Genomic DNA, 24,740 nt, shown 5'->3' on the forward strand with positions numbered 1-24,740 from the left:
GCAAACTCTCCCTCTGTCTCCCCAAAGGGCTAGTGGGGTCCTGTCTTCTATCAGAGCATTCCCTGTGTGTCTGCTGTGTGTCAGTACGTGTGTGTCGTCATGTATGAGGACGATGTTGGCATGGAGGCGGAGCAATTGCCTGTAATGGTGATGTCACCCCCTAGGGAGTCGACACCAGAATGGATGGCTTTGTTTATGGAATTACGGGATAGTGTCAGCACGCTACAAAAGTCGGTTGACGACATGAGACAGCCGGCAAACCAGTTAGTACCTGTCCAGGCGTCTCAGACACCGTCAGGGGCTGTAAAACGCCCTTTACCTCAGTCGGTCGACACAGACCCAGACACTGACACTGAATCCAGTGTCGACGGTGAAGAAACAAACGTATTTTCCAGTAGGGCCACACATTATATGATCACGGCAATGAAGGAGGCTTTGCATATCTCTGATACTGCAAGTACCACAAAAAGGGGTATTATGTGGGGTGTGAAAAAACTACCGATAGTTTCTCTAACGTCCTAGTGGATGCTGGGGACTCCGTCAGGACCATGGGGAATAGCGGCTCCGCAGGAGACAGGGCACAAAAAGTAAGCTTTTAGGATCACATGGTGTGTACTGGCTCCTCCCCCTATGACCCTCCTCCAAGCCCCAGTTAGGTTTTTGTGCCCGTCCGAGCAGGGTGCAATCTAGGTGGCTCTCTTAAAGAGTTGCTTAGAAAAAGTTTTTAGGTTCTTTATTTTCAGTGAGTCCTGCTGGCAACAGGCTCACTGCATCGAGGGACTTAGGGGAGAGAAGTGAACTCACCTGCGTGCAGGATGGATTGGCTTCTTAGGCTACTGGACACCATTAGCTCCAGAGGGAGTCGGAACACAGGTCTCGCCCTGGGGTTCGTCCCGGAGCCGCGCCGCCGACCCCCCTTGCAGATGCTGAAGATTGAAGAGGTCCGGAACCAGGCGGCAGAAGACTTTCAGTCTTCATCAGGTAGCGCACAGCACTGCAGCTGTGCGCCATTGTTGTCAGCACACTTCACACAGCGGTCACGGAGGGTGCAGGGCGCGGGGGGGGGGCGCCCTGGGCAGCAATGTATAATACCTGTATGGCGAAAAATACATCACATATAGCCCTTGAGGCTATATGGATGTATTTAACCCCTGCCAGATATCACAGACTCCGGAGAAGAAGCCCGCCGAAAAGGGGGCGGGGCCTATTCTCCTCAGCACACAGCGCCATTTTCCCTCACAGAAATGCTGGTGGGAAGGCTCCCATGCTCTCCCCTGCACTGCACTACAGAAACAGGGTTAAAACAGAGAGGGGGGGCACTGATTTGGCGATATGAATATATATTAAAATGCTATAAGGGAGGAACACTTATATAAAGGTTGTCCCTGTATAATTATAGCGTTTTGGTGTGTGCTGGCAAACTCTCCCTCTGTCTCCCCAAAGGGCTAGTGGGTCCTGTCCTCTATCAGAGCATTCCCTATGTGTGTGCTGTATGTCGGTACGTGTGTGTCGACATGTATGAGGAAAATGTTGGTGAGGAGGCGGAGCAAATTGCCTGTAATGGTGATGTCACTCTCTAGGGAGTCGACACCGGAATGGATGGCTTATTTATGGAATTACGTGATAATGTCAACACGCTGCAAGCCGGTTGACGACATGAGACGGCCGGCGAACAAATTAGTACCTGTCCAGGCGTCTCAAACACCGTCAGGGGCTGTAAAACGCCCATTTACCTCAGTCGGTCGACACAGACTCAGACACTGATTTCAGTGTCGACGGTGAAGAAACAAACGTATTTTCCTTTAGGGCCACACGTTAAGGGCAATGAAGGAGGTGTTACATATTTCTGATACTACAAGTACCACAAAAAAGGGTATTATGTGGGATGTGAAAAAACTACCTGTAGTTTTTCCTGAATCAGATAAATTAAATGAAGTGTGTGATGATGCGTGGGTTTCCCCCGATAGAAAATTATTGGCGGTATACCCTTTCCCGCCAGAAGTTAGGGCGCGTTGGGAAACACCCCTTAGGGTGGATAAGGCGCTCACATGCTTATCAGAACAAGTGGCGGTACCATCTACAGATAGGGCCGTACTTAAGGAGCCAGCTGATAGGAGGCTGGAAAATATCCTAAAAAGTATACACACACATGCTGGTGTTATACTGCGACCAGCGATCGCCTCAGCCTGGATGTGCAGAGCTGAGGTGGCTTGGTCGGATTCCCTGACTAAAAATATTGATACCCTTGACAGGGACAGTATTTTATTGACTATAGAGCATTTAAAGGATGCATTTCTATATATGCGAGATGCGCAGAGGGATATTTGCACTCTGGCATCAAGAGTAAATGCGATGTCCATATCTGCAAGAAGATGTTTATGGACACGACAGTGGTCAGGTGATGCAGATTCCAAACGGCACAAAGATGTATTGCCGTATAAAGGGGAGGAATTATTTGGGGTCGGTCCATGGGACCTGGTGGCCACGGCGACTGCTGGAAAATCCACCGTTTTTTACCCTAAGTCACATCTCTGCAGAAAAAGACACCGTCTTTTCAGCCTCAGTCCTTTCGTCCCTATAAGAGTCATATCTGCCCAGGGATAGAGGAAAGGGAAGAAGACTGCAGCAGGCAGCCCATTCCCAGGAACAGAAGCCCTCCACCGCTTCTACCAAGTTCTCAGCATGACGCTGGGACCGTACAGGACCCCTGGATCCTACAAGTAGTATCCAAGGGGTACAGATTGGAATGTCGAGACGTTTCCCCCTCGCAGGTTCCTGTAGTCTGCTGTACCAATGTCTCCCTCCGACAGGGAGGCAGTATTGAAAACAATTCACAAGCTGTATTCCCAGCAGGTGATAATAAAATTACCCCTCCTACAACAAGGAAAGGGGTATTATTCCACACTATATGGTGGTACTGAAGCCAGAAGGCTAGGTGAGACCTATTCTAAATCTGAAATATTTGAACACTTACAAAGGTTCAAATCCAGATGCAGTCACTCAGAGCAGTGATAGCGAACCGGGAAGAAGGGGACTATATGGTGTCCCGGGACATCAGGGATGCTTACCTCCATGTCCCAAAATTTGCCTTTCTCACCAAGGGTACCTCAGGTTCGTGGTACAGAACTGTCACTATCAGTTTCAGACGATGCCGTTGGATTGTCCAAGGCACCCCGGGTCCTTACCAAGGTAATGACCGAAATGAGGATTCGTCTTCAAAGAAAATGGACGACCTCCTGATAAGAACAAGGTCCAGAGAACAGTTGGAGGTCGGAGTAGCACTATCTCAAGTAGTTCTACGACAGCACGGGTGGATTCTAAATATTCCAAAACCGCAGTTGTTCCGACGACACGTCTGCTGGTCCTAGGGATGATTCTGGACACAGTCCAGAAAAAGGTGTTTCTCCCAGAGGAGAAAGCCAGGGAGTTATCCGAGCTAATCGGGATCCTCCTAAAACCAGGAAAAGTGTCAGTGCATCATTGCACAAGAGTCCTGGTAAAAATGGTGGCTTATTACGAAGCGATTCCATTCGGCAGATTTCACGCAAGAACTCTTCAGTGGGATCTGCTGGACAAATGGTCCGGATCGCATCTTCAGATGCATCAGCGGATAACCCTATATCCAAGGACAAGGGTGTCTCTCCTGTGGTGATTACAGAGTGCTCATCTTCTAGAGGGCCGCAGATTCGGCATTCAGGATTGGATGCTGGTGACCACGGAGGCCAGCCTGAGAGGCTGGGGAGCAGTCACACAGGGAAAAAATTTCCAGGGAGTGTGATCAAGTCTGGAGAATTCTCTCCACATAAATATACTGGAGCTAAGAGCAAATTTATAATGCTCTAAGCTTAGCAAGACCTCTGCTTCAAGGTCAGCCGGTATTGATCCAGTGGGATAACATCACGGCAGTCGCCCACGTAAACAGAAAGGGCGGCACAAGAAGCAGGAGGGCAGTGGCAAAACTGCAAGGATTTTTCACTAGGCGGAAAATCATGTGATAGCACTGTCAGCAGTGTTCATTCCGGGAGTGGACGACTGGGAAGCAGACTTCCTCAGCAGGCACGACCTCCACCCGGGAGAGTGGGAACTTCATCGGGAAGTTTTCCGCATGATTGTGAACCGTTGGGAAAGACCAAAGGTGGACATGATGGCGTCCCGCCCGAACAAGAAACGGGACAGGTATTGCGCCAGGTCACGAGACCTTCAGGCGATAGCTGTGGACGTCCTGGTAACACCGTGGGTGTAACAGTCGGTGTATGTGTTCCCTCCTCTGCTTCTCATAACCAAGGTATTGAGAATTATAAGACGTAGAGGAGTAAGAACTATACTCGTGGCTCCGGATTGGCCAAGAGGGACTTGGTACCCGGAACTTCAAGAGATGCTCACAGAGGACTAATGGCCTCGGGAGCTAAGAAGGGACTTGCTTCAGCAAGTACCATGTCTGTTCCAAGACTTACCGCGGCTGCGTTTGACGGCATGGCGGTTGAACGCCGGATCTAAAGGGAAAAGGCATTTCGGAAGAGGTCATACCTACCCTGGTCAAAGCCAGGAAGGAGGTGACCGCACAACGTTATCACCACATGTGGTAAAAATATGTTGCGTGGGTGAGGCCAGGAAGGCCCCACGAAGAAATTTCAACTAGGTCGATTTCTGCACTTCCTGCAAACAGGAGTGTCTATGAGCCTCAAATTGGGGTCCATTAAGGTTCAAGTTTCGGCCCTGTAGATTTTCTTCCAGAAAGAATTGGCTTCGGTTCCTGAAGTCCAGACGTTTGTCAAGGGAGTATTGCATATACAGCCCCTTTTGTGCCTCCAGTGGCACCGTGGGATCTCAACGTAGTGTTGGGATTCCTCAAATCATATTGGTTTGAACCGCTCAAATCTGTGGATTTGAAATATCTCACATGGAAAGTGACCATGCTGTTGGCCCTGGCCTCGGCCAGGCGATTGTCAGAATTGGCGGCTTTGTCTTACAAAAGCCCATATTTAATTTTCCATTCGGACAGGGCAGAACTGCGGACTTGTCCCCAGTTTCTTCCTAAGGTGGTGTCAGCGTTTCACCTGAAACAACCTATTGTGGTGCCTGCGGCTACTAGGGACTTGGAGGACTCCAAGTTGCTAGACGTTGTCAGGGCCCTGAAAATATATATATATATATATATATATATATATATATAATTCCAGGACGGCTGGAGTCAGAAAGTCTGACTTGCTGTTTATATTGTATGCACCCAAAAAGCTGGGTGCTCCTGCTTCTAAGCAGCCTATTGCTCGTTGGATTTGTAGTACAATTCAGCTTGCACATTCTGTGGCAGGCCTGCCACAGCCAAAATCTGTAAATGCCCATTCCACAAGGAAGGTGGGCTCATCTTGGGCGGCTGCCCGAGGGGTCTCGGCTTTACAACTTTGCCGAGCAGCTACGTGGTCAGGGGGGAACACGTTTGTAAAATTCTACAAATTTGATACCCTGGCTGAGGAGGACCTGGAGTTTCTCTCATTCGGTGCTGCAGAGTCATCCGCACTCTCCCGCCCGTTTGGGAGCTTTGGTATAATCCCCATGGTCCTGACGGAGTCCCCAGCATCCACTAGGACGTTAGAGAAAATAAGATTTTACTTACCGATAAATCTATTTCTCGTAGTCCGTAGTGGATGCTGGGCGCCCATCCCAAGTGCGGATTGTCTGCATTACTTGTACATAATTATTGTTACAAAAATCGGGTTGTTATTGTTGTGGGCCATCTTTTCAGAGGCTCCTTCGTTGTTATCATACTGTTAACTGGGTTCAAATCACAGGTTGTACGGTGTGATTGGTGTGGCTGGTATGAGTCTTACCCGGGATTCAAGATCCTTCCTTATTGTTTACGCTCGTCCGGGCACAGTACCTAACTGAGGCTTGGAGGAGGGTCATAGGGGGAGGAGCCAGTACACACCATGTGATCCTAAAAGCTTACTTTTTGTGCCCTGTCTCCTGCGGAGCCGCTATTCCCCATGGTCCTGACGGAGTCCCCAGCATCCACTACGGACTACGAGAAATAGATTTATCGGTAAGTAAAATCTTATTTTTTCCTGAATCAGAGGAACTGAATGAAGTGTGTGATGAAGCGTGGGTTACCCCAGATAGAAAACTGCTAATTTCAAAGAAGTTATTGGCATTATACCCTTTCCCTTCAGAGGTTAGGGCGCGCTGGGAAACACCTCCTAGGGTGGATAAGGCGCTCACACGCTTATCAAAGCAAGTGGCGTTACCGTCTCCTGATACGGCCGCCCTCAAGGATCCAGCTGATAGGAGGCTGGAGAATACATTAAAAAGTATATACACACATACGGGTGTTATACTGAGACCAGCAATCGCCTCAGCCTGGATGTGCAGTGCTGGTGTGGCTTGGTCGGAGTCACTGTCTGAAAATATTGATACCCTGGATAGGGACAGTATTTTACTGACTATAGAGCAGTTAAAGGATGCATTTCTTTATATGCGAGATGCACAGAGAGATATTTGCACTCTGGCATCAAGAGTAAGTGCGATGTCCATATCTGCCAGAAGAAGTTTATGGACGCGCCAGTGGTCAGGTGATGCGGATTCCAAACGACATATGGAAGTATTGCCGTATAAGGGGGAGGAATTATTTGGGGTCGGTCTATCGGATCTGGTGGCCACGGCAACGGCCGGAAAATCCACCTTTTTACCCCAGGTCACCTCCCAGCAGAAAAAGTCGCAGGCTTTTCAGCCGCAGTCCTTTCGTTCCTATAAGAACAAACGAGCAAAAGGACATTCCTATTTGCCCCGAGGCAAAGGAAAGGGTAAGAGACTGCAACAAGTAGCTCCTTCCCAGGAGCAGAAGCCCTCCCCGGCTTCTACAAAGGCGTCAGCATGACGCTGGGACCTTACAAGCAGACTCAGGGGCGGTGGGGGGTCGCCTCAAACATTTCAGCGCACAGTGGGCTCACTCGCAGGTGGACCCCTGGATCCTGCAGGTAGTATCTCAGGGTTACAGGTTGGAATTCGAGAAGTCCCCTCCTCGCCGTTTCCTAAAGTCTGCTTTGCCAACGTCTCCCTCCGACAGGGCGACGGTATTGGAGGCCATTCACAAGCTGTATTCTCAGCAGGTGATAGTCAAGGTACCCCTCCTACAACAGGGACAGGGGTATTACTCCACGCTATTTGTGGTACCGAAGCCGGACGGCTCGGTAAGACCGATTCTAAATCTAAAATCTCTGAACCTGTACATACAAAAATTCAAGTTCAAGATGGAGTCACTCAGAGCAGTGATAGCGAATCTGGAAGAAGGGGATTTTATGGTGTCCTTGGACATCAAGGATGCTTACCTTCATGTTCCAATTTGTCCTTCACACCAAGGGTACCTCAGGTTCGTGGTCCAAAACTGTCATTATCAGTTTCAGACGCTGCCGTTTGGATTGTCCACGGCACCCCGGGTCTTTACCAAGGTAATGGCCGAAATGATGATCCTTCTTCGAAGAGAAGGCGTCTTAATTATCCCTTACTTGGACGATCTCCTGATAAGGGCAAGATCCAGAGAACAGCTGGAGGTCGGAGTAGCACTAACCCAAGTAGTGCTCCAACAACACGGGTGGATTCTGAATTTTCCAAAATCCCAACTGATCCCGACGACACGTCTGTTGTTCCTAGGGATGATTCTGGACACTGTTCAGAAAAAGGTATTTCTTCCGGAGGAGAAAGCCAGGGAGTTATCCGATCTAGTCAGGAACCTCCTAAAACCAGGAAAAGTATCTGTGCATCAATGCACAAGAGTCCTGGGAAAAATGGTAGCTTCTTACGAAGCGATTCCATTCGGCAGATTCCATGCACGAACTTTTCAGTGGGATCTGCTGGACAAATGGTCCGGATCGCATCTGCAGATGCATCAGCGGATAAAATTGTCCACAAGGACAAGAGTGTCTCTGCTATGGTGGTTGCAGAGTGCTCATCTGTTAGAGGGCCGCAGATTCGGCATACAGAACTGGGTCCTAGTGACCACGGATGCCAGCCTGAGAGGCTGGGGAGCGGTCACACAGGGAAGAAACTTCCAGGGCGTGTGGTCAAGCCTGGAGACGTCTCTTCACATAAATATACTGGAGCTAAGAGCAATCTACAATGCTCTAAGCCTGGCAAAACCTCTGCTTCAGGGTCAGCCGGTGTTGATTCAGTCGGACAACATCACGGCAGTCGCTCACGTAAACAGACAGGGCGGCACAAGAAGCAGGAGGGCAATGGCAGAAGCTGCAAGGATTCTCCGCTGGGCAGAAAATCATGTGTTAGCACTGTCAGCTGTGTTCATCCCGGGAGTGGACAACTGGGAAGCAGACTTCCTCAGCAGACACGATCTGCACCCGGGAGAGTGGGGACTTCATCCAGAAGTCTTCCACATGATTGTGGTCCATTGGGAAAGACCAATGGTGGACATGATGGCGTCCCGCCTCAACAAAAAACTGGACAGGTATTGCGCCAGGTCAAGAGACCCTCAGGCAATAGCTGTAGACGCTCTGGTAACACCATGGGTGTACCAGTCAGTGTATGTGTTTCCTCCTCTGCCTCTCATACCAAAAGTACTGAGAATTATACGGCAAAGGGGAGTAAGAACGATACTCGTGGCTCCGGATTGGCCAAGAAGAACTTGGTACCCGGAACTTCAGGAGATGCTCACGGAAGATCCGTGGCCTCTACCTCTAAGACGGGACCTGCTTCAGCAGGGACCGTGTCTATTCCAAGACTTACCGCGGCTGCGTTTGACGGCATGGCGGTTGAACACCGAATCCTAAGGGAAAAAGGCATTCCGGAAGAGGTCATCCCTACCCTGGTAAAAGCCAGGAAGGAGGTGACTGCACAACATTATCACCGCATTTGGAGAAAATATGTTGCGTGGTGTGAGGCCAGGAAGGCCCCGACGGAGGAATTTCAACTGGGTCGATTCCTACATTTCCTGCAAACAGGATTGTCTATGGGCCTCAAATTAGGGTCCATTAAGGTTCAAATTTCGGCCCTGTCGATTTTCTTCCAGAAAAAATTGGCTTCAGTTCCTGAAGTCCAGACTTTTGTAAAAAGAGTACTACATATACAGCCCCCGGTTGTGCCCCCAGTGGCACCGTGGGATCTTAATGTAGTTTTGGATATATCTTACATGGAAAGTAACCATGCTACTGGCCCTGGCTTCAGCCAGGAGAGTGTCAGAATCGGCGGCTTTATCGTATAAAAGCCCATATCTGATTTTCCATTCGGACAGGGCAGAACTGCGGACGCGTCCTCACTTTCTGCCTAAGGTGGTTTCAGCGTTTCACCTGAACCAGCCTATTGTGGTGCCTGCGGCTACTAGCGATTTGGAGGATTCCAAGTTGCTGGACGTTGTCAGAGCATTGAAAATATATATTTCAAGGACGGCTGGAGTCAGAAAATCTGACTCGCTGTTTATACTGTATGCACCCAACAAGCTGGGTGCTCCTGCTTCTAAGCAGACGTTTGCTCGTTGGATTTGTAGCACAATTCAACTTGCACATTCTGTGGCAGGCCTGCCACAGCCTAAATCTGTCAAGGCCCATTCCACAAGGAAGGTGGGCTCATCTTGGGCGGCTGCTCGAGGGGTCTCGGCATTACAACTCTGCCGAGCAGCTACGTGGTCAGGGGAGAACACGTTTGTAAAATTCTACAAATTTGATACCCTGGCTAAGGAGGACCTGGAGTTCTCTCATTCGGTGCTGCAGAGTCATCCGCACTCTCCCGCCCGTTTGGGAGCTTTGGTATAATCCCCATGGTCCTGACGGAGTCCCAGCATCCACTAGGACGTCAGAGAAAATAAGATTTTACTTACCGATAAATCTATTTCTCGTAGTCCGTAGTGGATGCTGGGCGCCCATCCCAAGTGCGGATTGTCTGCCATACTTGTACATAGTTATTGTTACAAAAAAATCGGGTTGTTATTGTTGTGAGCCGTCTGTTCAGAGGCTCCTACGTTTGTCATACTGTTAACTGGGTTCAGATCACAAGTTGTACGGTGTGATTGGTGTGGCTGGTATGAGTCTTACCCGTGATTCAAAATCCTTCCTTATTGTGTACGCTCGTCCGGGCACAGTATCCTAACTGAGGCTTGGAGGAGGGTCATAGGGGGAGGAGCCAGTACACACCACCTAGTGGTCAAACTTTTAAATTTTGTGCCCTGTCTCCTGCGGAGCCGCTATTCCCCATGGTCCTGACGGAGTCCCAGCATCCACTACGGACTACGAGAAATAGATTTATCGGTAAGTAAAATCTTATTATTTGCTAAAGACAAGTAGTTGTATGTATAAAATGCATCTTCAGGTCACATCAACTAATGCCCATATTGTACAAAAGTAAATAAGAAGAATATAAGCACACTGCAATGGGAATGTGACCCCATTGGGAGCTAGAAATGTGTGGGCATGTTGAAGTTGATTTCTGTGCTTCTCTCTTCCTACGCATATATACCTATTCTTCACTTATCTTTTCTTATGTAAATAGGGTCAGCGTCAGACACTGCTTTTTAGTGCCACTATGCCCAAGAAGATCCAGAACTTTGCTAAAAGTGCTCTGGTGAAGCCCATCACTATTAACGTTGGGCGAGCAGGCGCTGCCAGTTTGGATGTGATACAGGTGAGGGACCTCAGGATTTCCTTCCTATGACTGACTGTGCTAGATCTATGTTCAGTGCCTCATAACTTTATTGTACACACGAATAGATACACAGGGCTTTACAGGCATTTCAATTTAAGGTGTAGCTTATTAATGCATAGAAAAATGGAACCCTACTGCCATAACGTTTGTGCCAATTGCAATTTTTTTTTTGTTCCAAAATGTTTCTCTAACGTCCTAGAGGATGCTGGGACTCCGTAAGGACCATGGGGATAGACGGGCTCCGCAGGAGACATGGGCACTTTAAGAAAGACTTTGGATCTGGGTGTGCACTGGCTCCTCCCTCTATGCCCCTCCTCCAGACCTCAGTTTGATACTGTGCCCAGTGGAGACTGGGTGCTTTCAGGGAGCTCTCCTGAATTTCCTGTAAAAGAAAGTATTTTAGTTAGGTTTTTTATTTTCAGGGAGCCTGCTGGCAACAGGCTCCCTGCATCGAGGGACTGAGGAGAGAGAAACAGACCCACTTCTCTGAGTTTCAGGGCTCTGTTTCTTAGGCTACTGGACACCATTAGCTCCAGAGGGATCGGTACGCAGGTCTCGCCCTCGCCGTCCGTCCCAGAGCCGCGCCGCCTTCCTCCTCGCAGAGCCGGAAGAGAGAAGCCGGGTGAGTATGTGAGGAAAAGACTTCAGAGGTGGCAGAAGACATCTTGATCTTCATAGAGGTAACGCACAGCAGTGAAGCTGTGCGCCATTGCTCCCATTCACCTCACACACTTCGGTCACTGTGAGGGTGCAGGGCGCAGGGGGGGGGCGCCCTGGGCAGGAATAAACACCTCCTGTGGCAAATACACATATATACATGTACAGCTGGGCACTGTACATGTATAAAAAGAGCCCCCGCCATGTTATTAGGAAATTTGAGCGGGACAGAAGCCCACCACCGAGGGGGCGGGGCTTCTCCCTCAGCACTCACCAGCGCCATTTTTTCTTTACAGCACTGCTGAGAGGAAGCTCCCCGGACTCTCCCCTGCTTGACACACGGTGAAAGAGGGTTTAAAGTAGAGGGGGGGCACATAATTGGCGCATAAACATGCTACAAAAGCGCTACTGGGTAAACATTCTGTGGTTTTTCCTGGGTCATATATCGCTGGGGTGTGAGCTGGCATACTCTCTCTCTGTCTCTCCAAAGGGCCTGGTGGGGAACCTGTCTTCAGAAAAGAGCTTCCGTGTGTGTGTGTGTGGTGTGTCGGTACGCGTGTTTCGACATGTCTGAGGTTGAAGGCTCACCTAAGGAGGAGGGGGAGTGTATGAATATTAGGTCTCCGTCAGCAGCGCCGACACCTGACTTGATGGATATGTGGAATGTTTTATGTGCTAATGTTAATTTATTGCACAAAAAATTAGACAAAGCTAAAGCTAGGGTACAGTCAGGGAGTCAACCCATGCCTGTCCCAATGTCGCCGGGACCTTCGGGGTCTCAGAAGCGCCCACTATCCCAAATAGATGGCACAGATACCGTCACGGATTCAGACTCCAGTGTCGACTACGATGATGCAAAATTGCAACCAAGGGTGGCTAAATGTATTCGATATATGATTATCGCAATTAAAGATGTTTTGCATATCACTGAGGAACCCCCTGTCCCTGACACGAGGGTACACTTGTATAAGGGAAAGAAACCTGAGGTAACCTTTCCCTCTTCACATGAGCTGAACGAATTATGCGAAAAAGCGTGGGAAACTCCAGACGAAAAACTGCAGATTCCCAAAAGGATTCTAATAGCGTATCCTTTCCCGTCACAGGACAGAATACGGTGGGAATCCTCCCCTAGGGTAGACAAAGCTTTGACACGCTTATCAAAAAAGATAGCTCTCCCATCCCAAGATACGGCTAACCTCAAGGATCCTGCTGACCACAAGCAGGAGGTTTCCTTGAAGTCCATTACACACATTCTGGTACGTTACTCAGACCGGCAATTGCGTCGGCCTGGGTTTGTAGTGCTGTAGCAGCATGGACAGATTCTTTATCAGCGGATATTGAGACCCTTGATAAGGATACCATTTTAATGACCCTAGGGCATATAAAAGATACTGTCTTATATATGAGGGATGCTCAAAGAGACATTAGTTTACTGGGTTCCAGAATAAACGCTATGACCATTTCTGCTAGGCGAGTCTTATGGACCCAACAGTGGACGGGTGATGCCGACTCAAAGAGGCATATGGAGTTTTTGACTTACAAGGGTGAGGAATTGTTTGGAGAGGGCCTCTCGGACCTCGTCTCCACAGCTACGGCAGGTAAATCGAATTTCTCTGACGTCCTAGTGGATGCTGGGGACTCCGTAAGGACCATGGGGAATAGACGGGCTCCGCAGGAGACTGGGCACTCTAAAAGAAAGATTAGGTACTATCTGGTGTGCACTGGCTCCTCCCTCTATGCCCCTCCTCCAGACCTCCGTTAGAATCTGTGTCCGGCCAGAGCTGGGTGCTCCTAGTGGGCTCTCCTGAGCCTGCTAGTTAAAGAAAGTATTTGTTAGGTTTTTTATTTTCAGTGAGCTTCTGCTGGCAACAGACTCACTGCTACGTGGGACCGAGGGGAGAGAAGCAAACATACCTGTTCACAGCTAGGTTGTGCTTCTAAGGCTACTGGACACCATTAGCTCCAGAGGGTTCGAACACAGGCAGCTGTCCTCGATCGTCCGTTCCCGGAGCCGCGCCGCCGTCCCCCTCGCAGAGCCAGAAGAACAGAAGCTGGAAGACGGTCAAATCGGCGGCTGAAGACTCCTGTCTTCATTTAAGGTAGCGCACAGCACCGCAGCTGTGCGCCATTGCTCCCACTGCACACCACACACTCCGGTCACTGTAGGGTGCAGGGCGCTGGGGTGGAGGGGGTGCGCCCTGGGCAGCAATTAGAGTACCTTTGGCATAAATCTTCACATAATACAGTCTGGACTGTATATGTGAAAAATCCCCTGCCATTTTCCTGTCGCAGACAGCGGGAGAAGCCCGCTGCTGAGGGGGCGGGGCCTTCTTCCTCAGCACACCAGCGCCATTTTTCTCTGACGTCCTAGTGGATGCTGGGAACTCCGTAAGGACCATGGGGAATAGCGGGCTCCGAAGGAGGCTGGGCACTCTAGAAAGATTTATGACTACCTGGTGTGCACTGGCTCCTCCCACTATGACCCTCCTCCAAGCCTCAGTTAGATTTTGTGCCCGGCCGAGGTTGGATGCACACTAGGGGCTCTCCTGAGCCCTTAGAAAAAAAAAAAAGAGAGGGGGGGCACTAAATTTAGGCGCTGTATAAATTATATAGAAAAAGCAGCTATAGGGGACATAACTCAGTTAGTCCCTGCATTATATAGCGCTCTGGTGTGTGCTGGCATACTCTCACTCTGTCCCCCCAAAGTGCTTTTGTGGGTCCTGTCCTCTGTTGGAGCATTCCTTGTGGGTGTGCGGTGTGTCGGTACGGCTGTGTCGACATGTTTGATGAGGATAATGATGTGGAGACGGAGAAGATGCCTTTAGAAGGGATGTCACCCCCTGCGGGGCAGACTCCTGAGTGGTTGAGCTTATGGAAAGAAATGAGTGCACGTATAGACTCCTTACATAAGAAATTTGACGACATGCCAAATGTGGGACAGCCGACTTCTCAGCTCGTGCCTGTACAGGCGTCGCACAGGTCATCAGGGGCTCTAAAACGCCCGCTACCTCAGACCGCAGACCCAGATGTCGACACTGATACTGACACCAGTGTCGACGACGATGAGTCTAATCTGATGTCCACTAAGGCCATTCACTGCATGATTGAGGCAATGAAAGAGGTGTTACACATTTCTGATATAAATACAGGTACCACTAAAAAGGGTATTATGTTTGGGGAGAAAAAACTACCCGTAGTTTTTCCCCCATCAGATGAATTAAATGAAGTGTGTGAAGAAGCGTGGGCTTTCCCTGATAAAAAATTGGTAATTCCTAAGAAGGTACTAATGGCGTTCCCTTTCCCGCCAGAGGATAGGTCACGTTGGGAAACACCTCCTAGGGTGGATAAAGCGCTCACACGTTTGTCTAAAAAGGTGGCACTACCGTCTCCGGATACGGCCGCCCTCAAGGAACCTGCTGATAGAAAGCAGGAGGCGATCCTGAAGTCTGTATATACACACTCAGGCATTATACTTAGGCCAGCTATTGCGTCAGCTTGGATGTGCAGTGCTGCCGCTGCGTGGTCAGATAAACTGTCAGAAAATATTGACACATTAGACAGAGACACGATCCTGTTAACCATAGACCATATAAAAGACTCAGTCTTATATATGAGAGATGCACAGAGGGAAATCTGCCGACTGGCATCTAAAGTTAGTGCATTGTCCATTTCTGCTAGGAGAGGCTTATGGACTCGCCAGTGGACAGGAGATGCAGATTCTAAAAGGCACATGGAAGTGTTGCCATATAAAGGTGAGGAATTATTTGGGGATGGTCTCTCGGACCTAGTTTCCACAGCAACGTCTGGGAAGTCTGCATTTTTATCCCATGTCCCCTCACAGCCTAAGAAGGCGCCGTTTTATCAGGTTCAGTCCTTTCGGACCCAGAAAAACAGGCGTGGAAAAGGCGGGTCTTTTCTATCCAGAGGCAGAGGTAGGGGAAAAAGGCTGCAACAAACAGCAGGTTCCCAGGAGCAAAAGTCCTCCCCCGCTTCTTCTGCCAAGTCCGCCGCATGACGGTGGGGCTCCACAGGCGGAGCCTGGTACGGTGGGGGGCCGCCTCAAAAATTTCAGCGATCAGTGGGCTCGCTCACAGGTGGATCCCTGGATCCTTCAAATAGTATCTCAGGGGTACAAACTGGAATTCGAGGCGTCTCCACCCCACCGGTTCCTAAAATCTGCCTTGCCGATTGCTCCCTCAGACAGGGAGGCGGTGCTAGCGGCAATTCACAAGCTGTATTCCCAGCAGGTGATAATCAAGGTACCCCTACTTCAACAAGGCCGGGGTTACTATTCCACACTATTTGTGGTACCGAAACCGGACGGTTCGGTGAGACCCATTTTAAATTTGAAATCCTTGAACACATACGTAAAAAAATTCAAGTTCAAGATGGAATCGCTCAGGGCGGTTATTGCGAGCCTGGAAGAGGGGGATTACATGGTATCCCTGGACATCAAGGATGCTTACTTGCATGTCCCCATTTACCATCCTCACCAGGAGTACCTCAGATTTGTGGTACAGGATTGCCATTACCAATTCCAGACGCTGCCGTTTGGACTGTCCACGGCACCGAGGGTATTTACCAAGGTGATGGCGGAAATGATGATACTCCTTCGAAAAAAGGGAGTTTTAATTATCCCGTACTTGGACGATCTCCTAATAAAAGCGAGGTCCAAGGAACAGTTGTTGGTGGGAGTAGCACTATCTCAGGAGGTGCTGCACCAGCACGGCTGGATTCTGAATATCCCGAAGTCGCAGCTGGTTCCGACGACACGGCTACTGTTCCTGGGAATGATTCTGGATACAGTCCAGAAAAAAGTGTTTCTCCCGGAGGAGAAAGCCAGGGAGTTGTCAGCTCTAGTCAGAGACCTCCTAAAACCAAAACAGGTATCAGTGCATCGCTGCACGCGAGTCCTGGGAAAGATGGTGGCTTCTTACGAAGCAATTCCCTTCGGCAGGTTCCATGCCAGAATCTTTCAGTGGGACCTGTTGGACCAGTGGTACGGATCGCATCTTCAGATGCATCGCTTGATAACCCTGTCTCCAAGAACCAGGGTGTCTCTACTGTGGTGGCTGCAGAGTGCCCATCTTCTAGAGGGCCGCAGGTTCGGCATACAGGACTGGGTCCTGGTGACCACGGATGCCAGCCTTCGAGGCTGGGGTGCAGTCACACAGGGAAGAAACTTCCAAGGACTATGGTCGAGTCAGGAGACTTCCCTTCACATAAATATTCTGGAACTAAGGGCCATATACAATGCCCTAAGTCAAGCAAAATCCCTGCTCCTACACCAGCCGGTGCTGATCCAGTCAGACAACATCACGGCAGTCGCCCATGTAAATCGACAGGGCGGCACAAGAAGCAGGATGGCGATGGCAGAAGCCACAAGAATCCTCCGATGGGTGGAGAATCATGTACTAGCACTGTCGGCAGTGTTCATTCCGGGAGTGGACAACTGGGAAGCAGACTTCCTCAGCAGACACGACCTCCACCCGGGAGAGTGGGGACTTCATCCAGAAGTCTTCCAGATGCTGGTAAACCGTTGGGAAAAACCACAGGTGGACATGATGGCGTCCCGCCTCAACAAAAAGTTAAAAAGATATTGCGCCAGGTCAAGGGACCCTCAGGCGGTAGCTGTGGACGCTCTAGTGACACCGTGGGTGTACCAGTCGGTTTATGTGTTCCCTCCTCTGCCTCTCATACCAAAGGTATTGAGAATAATAAGAAAGCGAGGAGTAAACACAATTCTCGTGGTTCCGGATTGGCCAAGACGAGCGTGGTACCCGGAACTTCAAGAGATGCTCTCAGAGGACCCGTGGCCTCTACCGCTCAGACAGGACCTGCTACAGCAGGGGCCCTGTCTGTTCCAAGACTTACCGCGGTTGCGTTTGACGGCATGGCGGTTGAACACCGGATCCTAAAGGAAAAGGGTATTCCGGAAGAAGTCATTCCTACGCTTATTAAGGCCAGGAAAGATGTTACGGCAAAGCATTATCACCGCATATGGCGGAAATATGTTGCATGGTGCGAGGCCAAAAAGGCCCCAACAGAGGAATTTCAACTAGGTCGATTTCTGCATTTCCTGCAAGTAGGAGTGAATATGGGCCTAAAACTAGGCTCCATTAAAGTACAGATCTCGGCTCTGTCGATTTTCTTTCAAAAAGAACTAGCTTCAGTACCTGAAGTTCAGACATTTGTGAAAGGAGTGCTGCATATTCAGCCCCCATTTGTGCCTCCTGTGGCACCTTGGGATCTCAACGTGATGTTGAGTTTCTTAAAATCACATTGGTTTGAGCCACTAAAAACCGTGGATCTGAAGTATCTCACGTGGAAAGTGGTCATGTTATTAGCCTTGGCTTCAGCCAGGCGAGTGTCAGAATTGGCGGCTTTATCATGTAAAAGCCCTTATCTGATTTTCCATATGGATAGGGCAGAATTGAGGACTCGTCCCCAATTTCTCCCTAAGGTGGTGTCAGCGTTTCACCTGAACCAGCCTATTGTGGTGCCTGCGGCTACTAAGGATTTGGAGGACTCCAAGTTGCTAGACGTTGTCAGGGCCCTGAAAATATATGTTTCCAGGACGGCTGGAGTCAGAAAATCTGACTCGCTGTTTATCCTGTATGCACCCAACAAGCTGGGTGCTCCTGCTTCTAAGCAGTCTATTGCTCGCTGGATTTGTAGTACAATTCAGCTTGCACATTCTGTGGCAGGCCTGCCACAGCCAAAATCTGTGAATGCCCATTCCACAAGGAAGGTGGGCTCATCTTGGGCGGCTGCCCGAGGGGTCTCGGCTTTACAACTTTGCCGAGCAGCTACTTGGTCAGGGGCAAACACGTTTGCAAAATTCTACAAATTTGATACCCTGGCTGAGGAGGACCTGGAGTTCTCTCATTCGGTGCTGCAGAGTCATCCGCACTCTCCCGCCCGTTTGGGAGCTTTGGTATAATCCCCATGGTCCTTACGGAGTTCCCAGCATCCACTAGGACGTCAGAGAAAATAAGAATTTACTCACCGGTAATTCTATTTCTCGTAGTCCGTAGTGGATGCTGGGCGCCCATCCCAAGTGCGGATTGTCTGCAATACTTGTAAATAGTTATTGTTAACTAAAGGGTTATTGTTGAGCCATCTGTTGAGAGGCTCAGTTGTTTTCATACTGTCAAATTGGATATAGTATCACGAGTTGTACGGTGTGATTGGTGTGGCTGGTATGAGTCTTACCCGGGATTCTAAATCCTTCCTTATTATGTCAGCTCGTCCGGGCACAGTGTCCTAACTGAGGCTTGGAGGAGGGTCATAGTGGGAGGAGCCAGTGCACACCAGGTAGTCATAAATCTTTCTAGAGTGCCCAGCCTCCTTCGGAGCCCGCTATTCCCCATGGTCCTTTCGGAGTTCCCAGCATCCACTACGGACTACGAGAAATAGAATTACCGGTGAGTAAATTCTTATTTTCTTAACAGCTCCGCTGGAAGGACGCTCCCCAGGCTCTCCCCTGCAGTCTCCTGGAAGCTAGAAGGGTAAAAAGAGAGGGGGGGGGGCACATAAATTTAGGCACAAAAGGTGTTTATTAAGCAGCTATTGGGAAATCTCTTCTTGTGGTGTATATCCCTGAGTTATATAGCGCTGTGGTGTGTGCTGGCATACTCTTTCTCTGTCTCCCCAAAGACCTTGTGGGGTCCTGTCCTCAGTCTGAGCATTCCCTGTGTGTGTGCTGTGTGTCGGTACGGCTGTGTCGACATGTTTGATGAGGGTTACGTGGAAGCGGAGCAAGGGCAGATAAATGTGGTGTCGGTGCCGACACCGGATTGGATGGATATGTGGAAGGTCTTAAATGACAATGTAAACTCATTACACAAAAGGTTTGATGATGTTGCTGCCGGGGGACAGCCGGGCTCTCAACCCGGGCCTGCCCAGGCGCCTCAGAGGCCGGCAGGGTCTCAAAAACGCCCACTATCTCACTTGGTTGACACAGATGCCGACACGGAGTCCGACACCAGTGTCGACGATGATGAGGCACAATTACAGCCTAAAATGACCAAGGCCATCCGATACATGATTATTGCAATGAAAAATGTATTACACATTTCAGAGGTTGACCCTGTCTCTGACAAGAGGGTAAATATGTTTGGGGAGAAAAAGCAGCAAGTGACTTTTCCCCCGTCACATGAATTAAATGAGTTATGTGAAGAAGCGTGGTCTTCCCCTGAAAAGAAAGTGGTGATTCCCAAAAGAATATTAATGGCGTACCCTTTCCCGCCAACGGATAGGTTACGTTGGGAATCCTCCCCTAGGGTAGACAAGGCCCTGACGCGCTTATCTAAGAGGGTGGCCTTGCCGTCTCAGGATACGGCCGCCTTAAAAGAGCCTGCGGATAGGAAGCAGGAAGGTATCCTGAAGTCAGTGTATACACACTCTGGTACTCTACTGAGACCGGCTATTGCTTCAGCCTGGATGTGCAGTGCTGTAGCAGCATGGACAGATACTCTGTCGGAGGAGTTAGATACCCTGGACAGGGATACCGTATTGCTAACCCTTGGCCATATTAAAGACGTTGTCTTGTATATGCGGGATGCCCAGAGGGACATTTGCCTGCTGGGCTCTAGAATAAATGCAATGTCCATTTCTGCCAGGCGGGTCTTATGGACTCGGCAATGGACAGGGGATGCCGACTCTAAAAAACACATGGAGGTTTTGCCTTGTAAGGGTGAGGAGTTGTTTGGGGACGGTCTCTCGGACCTCGTATCCACAGCAACAACTGGAAAGTCAACTTTCTTGCCACAGGCTTCCTCACAGCCTAAGAAAGCACCGTATTACCAGATGCAGTCCTTTCGTTCTCAAAAAAGCAAGAAAGTCAGAGGGGCGTCCTTTCTTGCTAGAGGCAGGGGTAGAGGAAAGAAGCTGCACCATGCAGCCAGTTCCCAGGAACAAAAGTCCTCCCCGGCTTCCACTAAGTCCGCCGCATGACGCTGGGGCTCCACAGGTGGAGCCAGGAGCGGTGGGGGCGCGTCTCCGACACTTCAGCAGTCAGTGGGTTCGCTCACAGGTGGATCCTTGGGCTGTACAGATTGTATCGCAGGGATACAAGCTGGAGTTCGAGGTGACCCCCCCTCACCGTTACCTAAATTTTGCCTTGCCAGCTTCTCCCACGGAGAGGGAGGTAGTCCTGGCGGCAATTCACAAGCTGTACCTCCAGCAAGTGATAATACTGGTATCCCCCCTTCAGCAGGGAAAGGGTTACTATTCCACACTGTTCGTGGTACCGAAACCGGACGGTTCGGTAAGACCCATTCTAAATTTAAAATCCTTGAACATTTACATGAAAAAGTTCAAGTTCAAAATGGAATCGCTCAGAGCGGTCATTGCGAGCCAGGAAGAGGGGGATTTTATGGTATCTCTGGACATCAAGGATGCGTACTTGCATGTCCCCATTTATCCACCTCACCAGGAGTACCTCAGGTTTGTGGTACAGGACTGTCATTTCCAATTCCAGACGTTGCCGTTTGGTCTGTCCACGGCACCGAGAGTTTTTACCAAGGTAATGGCGGAAATGATGGTACTCCTTCGGAAGCAAGTTATCCCGTACTTGGACGATCTCCTCATAAAGGCGAGGTCCAGGGAACAGTTGTTGATCAGCGTAGCATACTCTCAGGAAGTGTTGCTACGGCACGGCTGGATTCTGAATATTCCAAAGTCGCAGCTGTGTCCTACGACGCGTCTGCCCTTCCTGGGTATGATTCTGGACACAACAGAAGAAGGTGTTTCTCCCGGAGGAAAAGGCTCAGGAGTTAGTGACTCTGGTCAGAGACCTCCTGAAACCAAAACTGGTATCGGTGCACCACTGCACGCGAGTACTGGGAAAGATGGTGGCGTCATACGAGGCCATTCCCTTCGGCAGGTTCCATGCCAGGATCTTTCAGTGGGATCTGTTGGACAAGTGGTCCGGATCGCATCTTCAGATGCATCGGCTGATCACCCTGTCCCGGAGGGCCAGGGTGTCTCTTCTGTGGTGGCTGCAGAGTGCTCATCTTCTTCAGGGCCGCAGGTTCGGCATACAGGACTGGGTCCTGGTGACCACGGATGCAAGCCTCCGCGGATGGGGGGCAGTCACTCAGGGAAGAAACTTCCAGGGCCTGTGGCCAAGTCAGGAGACTTGTCTGCACATAAACATACTGGAATTAAGGGCCATATACAATGCCCTGAGTCAAGCGGAGCCCCTGCTTCGAGACCAACCAGTGCTGATTCAGTCAGACAACATCACGGCAGTCGCCCATGTAAACCGCCAGGGCGGCACAAGAAGCAGGGTGGCAATGGTGGAAGCCACAAGGATTCTGCGTTGGGCAGAGAATCACGTGCAAGCACTGTCAGCGGTGTTCATTCCGGGCGTGGACAACTGGGAAGCAGACTTCCTCAGCAGGCACGACCTCCACCCGGGAGAGTGGGGACTTCATCAAGAAGTCTTCGAGCAGATTGTAAATCGGTGGGAACGGCCACAGGTGGACATGATGGCGTCCCGCCTCAACAAAAAGCTAAAAAAATATTGCGCCAGGTCAAGGGACCCTCAGGCGATAGCTGTGGACGCACTAGTGACACCGTGGGTGTTCCAGTCAGTATATGTGTTTCCTCCTCTTCCTCTCATACCCAAGGTACTGAGAATAGTAAGAAAAAGAGGAGTGAGAACAATACTCATCGTTCCGGATTGGCCAAGACGGACTTGGTACCCAGAGCTACAAGAGTTGATCACAGAGGACCCATGGCCTCTGCCTCTCAGACGGGACCTGTTCCAACAGGGACCCTGTCTGTTTCAAGACTTACCACAGCTGCGTTTGACGGGCATGGCGGTTGAACGCCGGATCCTACCGGAAAAGGGTATACCGGATGAAGTAATTCCTACGCTGATAAGAGCTAGGAAGGATGTGACAGCAAAGCATTATCACTGCATATGGCGGAAATATGTTGCTTGGTGTGAGGCCAGGAAGGCCCCTACAGAGGAATTCCAGTTGGGTCGTTTTCTGCATTTCCTACAGTCAGGTGTGACTATGGGCCTCAAATTAGGGTCCATAAAGGTTCAGATCTCGGCCCTATCCATTTTCTTTCAAAAAGAACTGGCTTCACTGCCTGAGGTTCATACGTTTGTGAAGGGAGTGCTGCATATTCAGCCTCATTTTGTGCCACCAGTGGCACCTTGGGATCTTAACGTTGTGTTGGATTTCCTGAAATCCCACTGGTTTGAGCCACTTAAGACCGTGGAACTAAAATATCTCACGTGGAAAGTGGTCATGCTATTGGCCTTGGCTTCGGCGAGGCGTGTGTCAGAATTGGCGGCTTTGTCATGTAAAAGCCCCTATCTGATCTTCCATATGGACAGGGCAGAATTGAGGACTCGTCCCCAATTTCTCCCTAAGGTGGTATCATCGTTTCATTTGAACCAACCTATTGTGGTGCCTGCGGCTACTAGGGACTTGGAGGATTCCAAGTTGCTGGACGTAGTCCGGGCTTTGAAAATGTATGTTTCCAGAACGGCGGGAGTCAGAAAGTCTGACTCGCTGTTTATTCTCTATGCAGCCAACAAGGTTGGCGCTCCTGCTTCGAAGCAGACTATTGCTCGCTGGATCTGTAGCACGATTCAGCTGGCTCACTCTGCGGCTGGATTGCCGCATCCAAAATCAGTAAAAGCCCATTCCACAAGGAAGGTGGGCTCTTCTTGGGCGGCTGCCCGAGGGGTCTCGGCTTTACAGCTTTGCCGAGCTGCTACTTGGTGGGGTTCAAACACATTTGCTAAGTTCTACAAGTTTGATACCCTGGCTGAGGAGGACCTTGAGTTTGCTCATTTGGTGCTGCAGAGTCATCCGCACTCTCCCGCCCGTTTGGGAGCTTTGGTATAATCCCCATGGTCCTTACGGAGTCCCCAGCATCCACTAGGACGTCAGAGAAAATAAGAATTTACTCACCTGTAATTCTATTTCTCGTAGTCCGTAGTGGATGCTGGGCGCCCGTCCCAAGTGCGGACTTCTTCTGCAATACGTGTATATAGTTATTGCTTACTAAAGGGTTATTGTTATGAGCCATCCGTTGATTGAGGCTCAGTTGTTGTTCATACTGTTAACTGGGTATGGTTATCACAAGTTATACGGTGTGGCTGGTATGAGTCTTACCCTGGATTCCAAATCCTTTCCTTGTAGTGTCAGCTCTTCCGGGCACAGTTTCCCTAACTGAGGTCTGGAGGAGGGGCATAGAGGGAGGAGCCAGTGCACACCAGATAGTACCTAATCTTTCTTTTAGAGTGCCCAGTCTCCTGCGGAGCCCGTCTATTCCCCATGGTCCTTACAGCATCCACTACGGACTACGAGAAATAGAATTACCGGTGAGTAAATTCTTATTTTTTTGCCTTATATTCCCTCACAATCTAAGAAAGCGCCTCATTATCAAATGCAGTCCTTTCGTTCAAATAAAAGCAAGAGAGTACGTGGATCGTCTTTTCTTGCCAGGGGTAAGGGCAGAGGGAAAAAGCTGCACAACACAGCTAGTTCCCAGGAACAGAAGTCCTCCCCGGCCTCTGCAAAATCCACCGCATGACGCTGGGGCTCCCCTGAGGGAATCCGCTCCAGTGGGGGCACGTCTTCGACTTTTCAGCCACATCTGGGTTCAATCACAGGTGGATCCCTGGGCAATGGAAATTGTTTCCCAGGGATACAAGCTGGAATTCAAAGAGGTGCCTCCTCGCCGGTTTTTCAAATCGGCGCTACCAACTTCTCCCCTGGAAAGGGATATAGTGTTACATGCGATTCAAAAAATTGTGTCTTCAACAAGTGGTGGCCGAGGTTCCCCTGCTTCAGAGAGGGAAGGGGTACTACTCAACCCTGTTTGTGGTCCCGAAACCGGACGGTTCGGTCAGACCCATTTTGAATTTAAAATCCCTGAACCTTTACTTAAAACGGTTCAAGTTCAAGATGGAATCGCTCAGAGCGGTCATCGCCAGCCTGGAAGGGGGGGGGATTTTATGGTATCGCTGGACATAAAGGATGCATACCTGCATGTTCCCATATATCCTCCTCATCAGGCGTACCAGAGATTTGCGGTACAGGATTGTCATTACCAATTTCAGACGTTGCCGTTTGGGCTTTCCACGGCCCCGAGAATTTTCACCAAGGTAATGGCGGAAATGATGGTGCTCCTGCGCAAGCAGGGTGTCACAATTATCCCGTACTTGGACGATCTCCTCATAAAAGCGAGATCACAGGAGAAGTTGAAGAACAGCGTATCCCTTTCACTGAAGGTGTTACAGCGACACGGCTGGATTCTCAATATTCCAAAGTCGCAGCTGAATCCTACGACTCGCCTGCCCTTCTTGGGCATGATTCTGGACACAGACCAGAAAAGGGTTTTTCTTCCGATAGAAAAAGCGCAGGAACTCATGACAGGGACCTGTTGAAGCCAAAACAAGGGTCCGTACA

The 24,740-nt window shown here is 49.9% G+C and overlaps 1 protein-coding gene across 1 annotated transcript in view; it reads left to right on the forward strand.

Annotated features, from left to right (window-relative positions):
* DDX41 (DEAD-box helicase 41) overlaps positions 1–24,740 on the forward strand; it is a 153,224-nt gene that overhangs the window by 69,085 nt on the left and 59,399 nt on the right. Inside the window, exon 11 of the mRNA XM_063927969.1 lies at positions 10,486–10,617. Coding sequence (XP_063784039.1) covers positions 10,486–10,617 — 132 coding nt within the window. The remainder of the gene's footprint in view (positions 1–10,485; positions 10,618–24,740) is intronic.

The sequence above is a fragment of the Pseudophryne corroboree genome, chromosome 6 (genome assembly GCF_028390025.1).
Source record: "Pseudophryne corroboree isolate aPseCor3 chromosome 6, aPseCor3.hap2, whole genome shotgun sequence".
Lineage (NCBI taxonomy): Eukaryota > Metazoa > Chordata > Amphibia > Anura > Myobatrachidae > Pseudophryne > Pseudophryne corroboree.